At 46.1% G+C, this 11,834-nt stretch overlaps 1 protein-coding gene across 7 annotated transcripts in view; it reads left to right on the top strand.

Moving 5' to 3' along the window:
• The first annotated feature begins 2,795 nt into the window (after nucleotides 1-2,795).
• The window catches only part of ERI3 (ERI1 exoribonuclease family member 3), a 128,140-nt gene continuing 119,101 nt past the window's right edge, over nucleotides 2,796-11,834 (top strand). For 2 of the 7 annotated variants that reach the window (XM_036859642.1, XM_036859679.1), the window contains exons 1-2: nucleotides 2,843-3,192; nucleotides 5,629-5,704. In XM_036859642.1, coding sequence (XP_036715537.1) covers nucleotides 3,058-3,192; nucleotides 5,629-5,704 — 211 coding nt within the window. In that variant the 5' untranslated portion in view covers nucleotides 2,843-3,057. The other 5 variants (XM_036859651.1, XM_036859688.1, XM_036859633.1 and 2 more) reach the window with 5 other exon arrangements.

The following is an 11,834-nucleotide window of genomic DNA, read 5'->3' as shown; positions in this document are numbered from 1 at the left end:
CCCACTGTGATGGGACTGCAGTGGCCTATTTTGACCAAGCCAGAGGCTCCTCTCATCCTTTCTAGTCTCAGATGAACCACTGTGCTTTAGGGTGTGGGATCTGGCGCCCCCTGTGGCTACAGGAGTGGTGGGGTAACACAACCCTCCCTTTCTTCCTGTCTGAGAAGTGATGGTTCTACATGGTCTGTAGGACAGAGCAACTAGCTGTGCTTTCTGTTAAACTTTGGTCATACAATACTACTTTATATTTTCTTTCCCTCCTTCCCTGCCTCACTTCTCTTTTCCCCCTCACCCTTGCTGTCCTGGGATTACATTTCCCAATGAAATCTTACTACATAAGCTTTGCCTCAGGCTCTGTTTTCTAGGGAACCAGAACACAGCCAAAGGCTTGAGGGAGCCAAATGCTGGGTTAGGCAGCAGTGTAAGGTACCAAGTGTACTTAAACTGTCCTACAATTTGAGTGCATTTTGCCTGGTCTTTGTCCAAAAAGAGCTTACAATGTGGTGAGGCCCTGGAAGTTGTTCAGATGAGCTCTAGGGCACCAAGGAGGAAAGAACACATTTTGGGGAAGTCAAGGGTTCCATGGAGGATACTGGGGCTGGGCCTTAAGGAAAGCCTCCAATTCTCATAGTGTGTGTTTACTTCATTCTTACAGCCAAGAAGGCTGGCTATGCCATATTCTCAGGCCAGATTCAGGATATAACAAAGCCAGAGACAAGAGAGGCCATACTAAGGCCTCTTATTGGTCTAATTTTTTTTTTAAATGTCTTTATTGGAGTATAATTGCTTTACAATGGTGTGTTAGTTCCTGCTTTATAAAAAAGTGAATCAGCTATACATATACATATATCCCCATATCTCTTCCCTCTTGCGTCTCCCTCCCTCCCTCCCTATCCCACCCCTCTAGGTGGTCACAAAGCACCGACCTGATCTCCCTGAGCTATGTGGCTGCTTCCCACTAGCTATCTATTTTATACTGGTCTAATTTTATTTATCTATTTACTTACTTGTTTATTGTCTGTTCTTCCTCTCCCCTCCTCCTCCTCAATGTAAAAGCTCCTTGAGGACACAGATTTTGTGTGTCTTTTTCACCAGTGAATCCTCAGCAACAGAAACAGTGCCTGACACTTAGCAGAGGCACTATAAAATATGTTGACTGATATGATCAACTGGGATTAACATCTAGATAACATTAATGGAAAGAGGAAGACCCAATTCCAGCTCCAAGAATCAGGCGATAGGCAGATGTGCCTCCACTTTACTGACCTTTGGTTAAGTGACACCTGTCCCTGCTGGTGTTTATTCCCTCATTTGTTCACAAACATTTATTGTGTGCCTGCTTTATGCCTGGCACTGTGCTGGGTATTACTTTACAGCATGAACAATATAGAAATAATGCCTACCTTACAGGAGTTTACAGCCCTGGGGGAGAGACAACAAAGAAAGAGACAATTATAAAACAATGCAATAAATTCCGTAGGTGCACAGTAGAATCACCTAACCCATCATGTGGGATTAAGGAAGGCATTCCTTAAAAGGGGGATTACCAGGCTTTCCCAGCTCAGGTGGGAACCATTCATTATGTTAAGGTCAGAGCTCACGGAGGTGGTAGGGCCCAGAACTGACGTCATTTTCTTTTTTTCTTTTTTTTTTTTTTTTGGCAATAATTAGTTGGCTTTTGGTTTTATTTATTGATTTATTTATTTATGGCTGTGTTGGGTGTTCGTTTCTGTGCGAGGGCTTTCTCTAATTGCAGCAAGTGGGGGCCACTCTTCATCACGGTGCGCGGGCCTCTCACTATCGCGGCCTCTCTTGTTTCAGAGCACAGGCTCCAGACGCGCAGGCTCAGTAATTGTGGCTCACGGGCCCAGTTGTTCCGCGGCATGTGGGATCCTCCCAGACCAGGGCTCGAACCCGTGTCCCCTACGTTGGCAGGCAGATTCTCAACCACTGTGCCACCAGGGAAGCCCTGACGTCATTTTCTTAAGTGAAAATATGTAGATGTCAGACAGAGGGCTTGGTGACCTAAGCTGGGCACAGAAGATGGTTCCTGGCTGACTGGGAGGCTGTCAAAACCATCACTGGCTTGGACAAGGCTGGGGTTTCCCAGCTCAGAACCTAGTACCCATGACTTCCCAGAGAGGCACAACCAAGATGAAGAAATACATCTCTGGCTTTGGCCAGAGTTCTCTCCAGTTGACTGAAGAGACTGACTACTGAAACTCCCCACAGCTGAGGCCAGAATCCTTAACTCTGAAGTTCCCTGTGGAGCTGATCTTAACAACTTAGTTCCCTCTTCCTTGGGAAGGCCCTTCAGAAATCTAAGCATTTTTTTCTTCGCCTAAAATCCCCCTCCTCTCAGGTCTTCCCCCAGGCCGACCTCAGAGAGTAAATGATAGTAATGGCTTGCTGAATGAACTAATCATGAGAAGGTGACATCTAAATACAACATGTCACCTTATGAGCCTATACTCACCTCATGAGTATATTGGAAGGTGGGAAAACGGAAGTGGGGGACCTGGGTTTCTCTAGGCCTTAGAAAGTTTCCTTTTGTAAAAAATTTCTTTCACAGCTCAGAAGTGAGGCCCCCCTTCACTTTCTTCTAAATACGTGCAACCTCGACACTACAAGTCCCATAAGGCCTGCGGTGGGGAGTCACCATCTTGGCGCACCGTCGCGCGCATGTCGGCGGGAGAGCGAGCCTTTGGGGAGAAGAAGCCCCGCCCCCGTGCAGCCCATTGGTCGGAGGAGCCGGCGGCGGGCTCAGCGGTTGGCCATCGCGCCCGCCCGTCCGCCGCGTCGGCCGGGGTCAGAGTGCGCGGAGGTGAGTCGGTGTGTTGTGGACTCGTGGTGCTGGCTGCCGCTGTTGAGGCGGCCGGGAACGGGCGGTGGGGAGCGGGCGGAGCTGGCCCTGCCTCTGCCTGGCCGGCGCCGCAGTCGGCGCGGGCCGCGCCCGCCGCCGTAAACTGCCCTGAGCGCCTGCTCAGGCCGAGGGAGAAGTCGGGGCCTGCACCTGGAGGGAGCCTGCCGCGCTGGCCCCGAGGAGGGGGCGTTGCCATGGCGACAGCCTCTCCCGCTGCTGACGGGGGGCGGGGGCGGCCCTGGGAAGGAGGGCTGGTCTCCTGGCCCCCTGCTCCTCCCCTTACAATCCCCTGGACTTGGATGGGCCCGAGTTGGGGGCAACACCCCGGGGTGGGTGATGCGGCGAGGCCCCCCCAGATTGGGCCCTGGTAATGCATGCGGGGTGAGGGTCGCGGCGCGCAGTTTGTGCAGCCTGGGGTGCTGGCCCATGTGCTCACCCTGGATGCATGGTCTACTGAGAAACGTTTTGGCGGAGAGGGAGAGGGGCAGGGCTTTGAAAGACAGGCTGGGTGAGGTGATTAAGCATGCTGACTTCCTACCTGGGATTACTTAGGAGGAGGAAGAGAGCTTTGACCAAAGAGGATTGAAAACTAGCAAGGAGATGGTAGAGAGAACATTCCCTTTACCCGCTCCCCAACACACACACAGGCACACAAGCTTAGCAGTTTACTTCTTTTTGTAAATCTGTAGCGGTGGTCGTAGTTACGGTGGAAGGATTGAATAAGGGGCCTAACTTGGCTAGCTTTCTGTTTGCTTTTCCTGCAAATGCTCCAGCAACAGGTGTTTTCTTAAAACAAAAAGGCATGAACTTGGATTGGGGCTTGATTGCGAGTTCTTGCAAAATATAACTGCTCCTTGTTGACTTGGAAGATGCTGAACGTGGCTTCTCATTGGGTGTTTGGATTCTGTCCTTAGGGCTGGATTTTGCAAACTGATAGTACCCATCATTCCCTCTGCCCTAGGTCTCTGGCCACTTCTCTGGTATTCGTTCTTGTCAGACATTTTATCAGTCTCCCAGGCGAAGGGCAAAAAACCAGGAATCCCATTGGCTAAAGACCGTACACTATTTGAACGATAGTAGGTTGTGATTGGCTGAATGATTTTTGATTGTAGAGTTTCTACCAGAAATTGGCTTCATCAAATTCTCCTTTATTCTGACTTTATCATACACAGCATGCCTTGTTTTGGTGGGTTCATGCCTGGAGCTTAAGTATATTATACCTGAATCCTCCAGCATTTGAAAGCCAATTTATAAACAGGGACTTGGAGTGTGACTCCACTAATGTGTGTGTCTGTGATCTTGGTTAGAAACCCACTTGGCTGCCTTTCGTGGGGGGGGGGGGGTTGGGGGAAGTAGCTGCCGGGAAGTGATTGATAAGGTTTCCTTTATGGATTCTGTGGTGCTTCACTGGAGCTCAGAGCACTTTGGCAACTTAAGCACTCCAAATTAAAAGCTCATTAACAATTCCTGCCCAAAGATCCTGTAAATAATCGGCTAGCTAGGTCACAGAGCTTGGCTGAGAGCTCTCCTTGCAACTTGAAATTTCCAAATAAAAGTGCTTTTATTCCCTTTCATTTTGAAAAGTGTTTTCTTTGTGGTGGGGTAGGTTGGCGAGTGGCATTTTCCCAGGGGATCTGAGTAGAATAAAGTGTTAAATGTGTAGAGTGGTAGACAGGAATAGATTGGTTCCAAACCTAGGTGTTTCTTTGTGCAAGGGCGTTGCTAGCTTACAAGGGCACCTCTGCAACTTCTAATCCTTTGGAAGATCTGATGAGTAAAAGGTGCAAGATTTAAGTTATCTGAAGAGAAACCGGAGTATGGAAAATCTGAATTAAGTGATAAATATGATAGGTGTCCATTGATGATTTGATTTGGGGTTTGATTACCTTGACTTTTTTAGAACTTGAGGCAGACCTGGATATATCCTGCAAGTGTTTCCTGGTCTGTGTGGCCATTTGCAGTATGGCCTGTGGCTTTGTGGCAACCAGTGTTTCCCCCAATCCCTGCTTCAGTTCCTGAGTTTTGAATATTGTCAGCCTTTACTAGTGTCCCCTCCTTGGCTAGACTAGGATTCGGGATTATCCAGAGAGCCACGACTTCATGGCCATCTCTCTCAGTCCAAGCTCAGATATTGTAAATGTTTAGTATTTCTAGGAGATAAACCTCCTTAGGAAGAAAAGTGTGCCACTAGAGAAGATGAAATTCATCATTGCAAAAGTATATATTGTTGACCATTGAAAAACGCAGAGGTTAGGGTAACCGACTCCCCACACAGTTGAAAATCTGCTTATAACTTTTGACTCCCCAAAAACTTAACTACTAATAGCGTTGACCAGAAGCCTTACTGATAACATAAGCAGTTGATTAACACATATTTTGTATGTTATGTGTATATCTACTTATATTTAATGCATTCATGACATCCTAACTTTTTCTTAATTTTTTTTGGTATTTCTAGGCTATGTGGTTTATCTGCAGGTTTTTTCAAATTGTCACAAATCTCCAAAAAAATCTCCCAATATATTTATTTATTGAGAAACATCTGCACATAAGAAGTGGACCTGCGCAGTTCAAACCTGTGTTGTTCAAAGGTCAACTGTAGTAGTAGTAGCTTCTGAAAGCGCTGTACTGGCACTGTGCTTCCACATAGATAACTGTTATCCCAAAGTAGTTTGAGTTTAGGAGTTTGAAGTATAGTGTGATCTTTAAGTTGTTTCAGACAGTATTGAAATAGACTTGTTGCAGAGATCTGTATTTATCCACAGCATTGGGGCTTTCCAGCTCTCACAGAACCTTCAGCATCCCCAGCGGCCAGTCTTGGCATCTTCGAAGTAAGGAGAGGTGAGAATCCTGTTGCATGGTCAAGGTTTGGCTTGACTTCTTCCTTATGAGTATTTGGGCTTGGAGGGTGGGGAGTGGGGACTGGTGCAGACTGTACTTTTCTGTAGCTTTTTCTGACAAGATACCATATGCTAAAAGACTACTGAAACTTACCCAAAGTCTATAAAGTGGTGAGAGTTGAAGGTGGGATATCCATACTTTCAAGTTCTGCCATGATTTCTCAGTGGGCATTACATGAGCACCTACTTGAAGTTCAGGAAGGTTGAATAGAGCCGGAATAATCCTTTATCCTGAGAAATACACATCTTAAGACAATAGGAAGGATCACATTTATTTGGCTTCTGATAAATGCATTTGACCAAGGCCTTTGGGATCTTGGTCACATACATTTATCAAATTTGGGTTGTGGGTCACCTTTGGGTGGATGGTTAATCCCAGTCTGTCTCCGTTTTACGAGGATCGGGGCTGGCTAAAAAGGTAGACTCTGACGATTGATATCCAGGATGTCAGATGCTGTTTGTTGAATAACTGAGGTCCAGGCGTTTTGCTTGGTGGTGGGATTGTGGTGGTGAGCAAGACAGCTGCTATCCCTGACACCAAAGAGCTTACAGGTTCATGGGCGAGACAGATAGTATTGAAGCAGTCACAAGACCTCTGAGAGTGCTGTAACAAGGTAAGTATATGTGCTTGAGAGTACTTAGAAGGATCTCCAGCCCAGACTGGTGGGTTCAGGGAAGGCTTTTCAGAGGAAGTAAACTACTCAGCTAGAATTAGATGAAGATGTGAAGAACCAAGTGTGAAGGTCAGAGCTTTGTTGAGTTTGAGAAACTGAAGTTCAGTGTGATTGAAACATAAAGTACTCAGTGGGCAGGAGACAGGAGAATACAGTGAGAAATTAAGGAGAAAAGGTAAGCAGAAGCCAGGGCCTTATAAACTCTTAGGATTAAATGGTGGGTAGAAAAAAAGGTTAGAGTAGGTCAGCAAACTTTTACTGTAAAGGACCAGATAGTGAATAATTTAGTCTTTATGGGTTTGTGTCACAACTGTTTACTCTGCTGCTATAGCACGAAAGCAGCCATAGTAGGAGAATGAGTGAGCATGGCTGTGTTCCAGTAAACTTTATAAAAACAGGTGGCAGCTGGATTTGGCCTGTGGACCAACCACTAGATCAGACCATCATAAAAGCCGTGAGAAGCCATTGAAAGGTTTTAAGAAGTGGACTGATACTAGATTTGTGTTTTAGAAAGTTTGCTTTAATTTCAATGTTCAGTGTTAAGAATGGATTGAAGGGGATAGTACCTGAGACAGAGAGACCAGTAAGGAGGCTGTGGCAGTTACATGGGTAACATTTTCACCTTTGAGGCAGTGTTTTGACAATTAAAAATTGAGTATACCTGAATCTTTGCATCTTTGTGTATACTGGTTCTCTTTGCTAATTTCCTGGCCATCTACTTGAGCTTTAAGGATGTCTACCAGAGAAATTGTTGGCGATACCAGCTCCTATTTCACAGACTAGAAAAGATGTGGGAAGGACAAGTTGGTGTGGAGTGAATGAGAAGTTTGGGGGAACTCTTTTCTATTGAAAGTAGTAGTGAATAAATGTAGCTGGGGAGAGATTTTGGTCTTTGGTCTCATAGCTTAATGTTAGTTGCTTTGAATTTCTTGAACTGTACACACAGAGGGGGGACCCATTTTCCTAAGCTTCCCAGGGAATTGCCTCATTCTCTGTATGTCCTACTTAGTCTTCTTCTTTGCTTGCTTCTAAGAAACTGATGATCTTTTTCTGGTTTTGAGAGTGTCTCCTAGTTGAGTATGATGGTATGTGTCAGGTACAGGGATCAAATAAAGTATTTGTTGAGTGTCTGATGAATTGTCTTCCTCTTCCTGCAAGCTCCGGTGTGCATTGCTAGAGGTTTCTAATAACAGTGCTTATGTGACCTTGGGCAAATGACTTACCTCTCTGAGTTTAGCTTTTCTATCTGTAAAATGGAACTTAATAGGTTGGTTAAAGGATTTAATGAGATGTAAAACTCTTAGCAAGGTGTCCTTAACTTTTGTTACTAACAGTATTTTACACAATTTTTTAAAAAGCAGGTAGCAATTGGGTGACTTGGCCTTTGGCTTAGTACATTTGGGGTGCTCCCAATTGTCACTGTGGCCATGTGATAGAAACCTAGCACCTGGCAGAGGCAGCCAGCAAACAGGAGGAAATTATAACTAAAGCGAGATGCTGCTCTTCATAATGGAAAATCTTCAGACAGCAGGAGTCCCATTCGGAATTCCAGAACTTTCTTCAGGGTGGACCTTAGCCCCAGCACCATCAGTGAAGTGAACTGAGTGAGCAGCTACCCGAAAGAAATTCACCGAAGTGTGACCAGTCATTTTCCTGGTCTGTCGGGGTCGTTTATTAATGTTGCAACCCTTGTGGCTTTGTAAAGTGCCTCTTGAATGCTTTTTATTACTTTTCATCACCACTCTGGGAAGGGGGTCAGGTGGTCAGCATTATTGTCCCTGCTACGCATGTGAGGAAACTGAGGCCCAGGAAGATTAAGTGTGTTGTCCGAGGTCATGCTGCGAGGTACTGTTAGAGCTGGTGCAGAGTTGCCCCCAGATGAAATTGTGTGAGTTTATTGCTGTGATTTCTCTTCCTTTGAGTGAGAGATGTATAGTCATTACAGAACTGCAGTCTGATGCATGTCTTATCCATATCTCCTAGTCTTGATCTGGGTCCCTTTATCCACTTGGTCCTGTTGGGTTTTAATTGATGACTGCTAGGAACAGGCCTGCTGGGAAGCAGATTCCCTTTGGGTCATTGTTTTTAGTCCATCCTCCTTTGGGGACATTCTTGGGGGAGCCTTGGGTGACGAGAGATTGCTTTGATATGTTCAAAATTGTGCCTTGTGCCCCACAGCTACAGGTAAAATCAAAAGGCGGATAATTTATGGGAGTGTCAGAGCTGGCCGCTGGCACCTCAGGAAGCCATTAGTATGCCTGTTCAGACCCTCTGTGTCCTTGCAATTGATTCCTCTTTGCATGAGACTGATTTGGGAAGCTGTAGATCTGTGGGTAGTGATTGGATGTGACAGTCCAAACACCGGTCCCTAAATTAATCCTTTTAATAGTATTCTGGCACCAAGGCAATGCTCGCTCACTCTCTGTCTCTAACTGGGGAGGACAGAATTGGGGGGAGGTGGGTAGGAAGAAGGAGAGAGAAAGAAAGAAAAGAAGCTTTTCCTGCTTCTTAGGCCCTGCTCTGTTCTGCCATGTTCTGATTCCAGAGCAGTTGACATCATAATTCATTCAGCAGACATTGCCTCACACTTACTTTGTGCCTGGCCCTGTGCTGGGGATACAGAAATGAATAAAATGTGGTCCTTGCCCTTAAGGATCTATGTTTAGCTCAGTGTTCCTCAGACTTTTTAAACTCATATACTCCTTAGATGGAAAAAGCTAATCTTATACTTTTCTTTAATGCTGCTTGAAATTTTAAACTGGATTCAAGGGTCTGACAAAAAACAAGTACAGGAAATGATCTCTTCAGGGACTTCCCTGGCGGTCCCGTGGTTGAGGCTCCCTGTGTCCACTGTAGCGGGCATCGGTTTCATCCCTGGTTGGGGAACTAAGGTCCCGCATGCTGCGCGGCCAAAGAAAAAAAGAAATGATCTCTTCAAATATGCCTTTTTACACACACATACACCCCTACACCTGCTATCTTCCATCCTTCTCACCCGACTTGCTGAAAATTACTGCTAAGAGGAGAAACAGATAACTAAAATCTTACAATATAGTGAGACAAAAGTTAAACTGTGCTACTGGATCACTTAAGCAATTAACTTTCTGATGAGGTGTCAGAGAAAGCTACTAAAAGGGGAAGATTTGTGGCAGTTGGGCTCCTTAGTTGTGGCTCGCTGGCTCCTTAGTTGCGGCACATGGGCTCCTTAGTTGCTGCATGCGGGCTCCTTAGTTGTGGCATGCGAACTCTTAGTTGCAGCATGCATGTGGGATCTAGTTCGCTGACCAGGGATGGAACTTGGGCCCCTGCATTGGGAGCGCAGAGTCTTAACCACTGTGCCACCAGGGAAGTCCCCCTGTTTCCGCTTTTGTACCCAGGCTGCAATTTGTTTTTCTTATTAGAAACAAATTTGAGTGATTTGGACAGACTTAATTATTGCTATGGTTGAGTTCATTTTAGTTAAAGTCATACCTTAGCTCAAAAGAAAAACTATAGTTGATATGCATTGTTAGCCCTATGGCTGATGGGAGAATCAGCCAAGTGGAGAAAGTGGGCCCTTAAATGTGGGAGAGGAGAACAGGGCCCTGAAGAGCTGAGTGCCTCTGAGCCTTAGTGTTCTCATGTGTAAAATGGGAATACTGTTACCTATTTTGCTTGATGGTTGGGAGGCTTAAATGAGATGAAATATGTAAGTCACAACTACAGTGCCTGGCTTGTAGTAGATTTTCACAAAATAGTGTTTCACTTTCCTCTTTCTCATGTATTAGCAATAGCTCCCTTTTGCTGAGAACTTACTATTGTGCAAAGCACTTTGTACATATTGTATGGTCTAATTGAACCCCTAAGAGATAGGCATTTTTGTTACAGCTATTATTACAAAGAGCATGTGGTGGAGGCAGGATTTGAACCTGTGCTTGTCTAATACGGCATTTTAACAACTAGCTGTATGACTCCTTGTTTCTGCTCCAGTTCTCCCTTTCGGAAGCAGGGGTATAGCAGGTTCTGTGTACCTCCCCTCTGGGGTCAGACGCTGTCTACAAGTGTGGGAGGAGCTTACAGGGATGAGAGTACCATACCATACCCTGCCCTTCCTCCATTTCTATCCTATTTACCATGTGTTAGGAAACTAGCCTTTGCTCCCTCTCGTGTGTGGGGTCACAACTGACGTGCAGGTCTTTGCAAAGAGATGTTTCCCATCCTTAGCCCCTTGAAGGAGTTTGCCCAAGCTACTGAATGTGGCTGATGGGTTAGTAAACAGCAGGCAAATCACAAACAGGTACTTCTTTTTCTGTGCTGCCTTGAGTTGCTGAGACAGGCTAATTGAAGGGGAGAGCGAGCCTCCTACGGCCTGTGATGTTGCCCTCAGAATTTGGTATTCCTGAAGGTCTTTAGTGACTTTAGCTCTTCTGATAGTTTGGGATTAGCAGCTGCTTCTGATGTTGGACAAGTTCTCCCTAGCCCTGTCTTGGAGCAGAAGCAGCTGAAGCTACAGGTCTAGGAGGTGATGGGGTGTAAAGAGGAGAAGAGTGTTTTGTTGAGGTGAGGACCCAACTTTAGAGTTCCTGCTTGCATTCCACTTCGGGGCCATCAGAAAGTCGTGTAGAGGTTCTAAGCTTTTGTAGGGGTGTCAAGCTTTGTTCTGCCTTAGGCCGAGCCCTCAGGCCCCTGGCCTCCACTTGTGAGGCTACAGAAAAGCTTGGGGGACAAATGCTGGTGTCTGCTCCTTGTGTTGGGGCAGTGGCTGGAGGCTCTGAACTGGGGGTCGGGAGCCATGGGTTCTCTTCTTACCCTTACTTGCTCTGTGAACCTTGGACTGTCCTTTTCTCTTTCTGGGGCTCATTTTCCCTGGCTTGCTGGACTGCGTCTTCTCTTAGGTTTTCTTTCACCTTTGACAGTCTATGATTTTCACAGAAAGTGCTCTGGCAGTTAAGAATGCATTCATTAGATTGAAAATTATGACTTTTGAAGGCATGCAGTTTATTTATATTTTTCCCAGGTTATTTTTAGCCGCCTGAGACAGGGCCTGTGACTGAACGAGTTGCAGACAGATGTTACCGTGTTCTCTGTGGATGCCTCTGTGGCTTAGGTGTCTGAGCACTTGTGCTCCTGCAGGTCAGATTGGAACAGGGACTTCCCCGAGACTGGGAACCCGGGTACTCTGTGGCTGTCCCATGTGCTTCTAGTGTGGACCCAGAACCTGCCTCAGTGCCTTGAAGTTTCTCTGGAATGCACCCTTGCCTCCCAGTCTCGCTTTTGTTTGTTTGTTTGTTTTTGGCCGCACAACGAGGCTTGCAGGATATTAGTTCCCTGACCAGGGATTGAACCCAGGCCCGCGGCAGTGAAAGCACCGAGTCCGAACCACTGGACCTCCAGGGAACTCCCCAGTCTGGCTTTTTA

Source organism: Balaenoptera musculus, chromosome 1 (genome assembly GCF_009873245.2).
Source record: "Balaenoptera musculus isolate JJ_BM4_2016_0621 chromosome 1, mBalMus1.pri.v3, whole genome shotgun sequence".
NCBI lineage: Eukaryota > Metazoa > Chordata > Mammalia > Artiodactyla > Balaenopteridae > Balaenoptera > Balaenoptera musculus.
The sequence above is the reverse complement of the archived record's forward strand: the minus strand, read 5'-3'. Positions and strand labels throughout refer to the sequence as shown.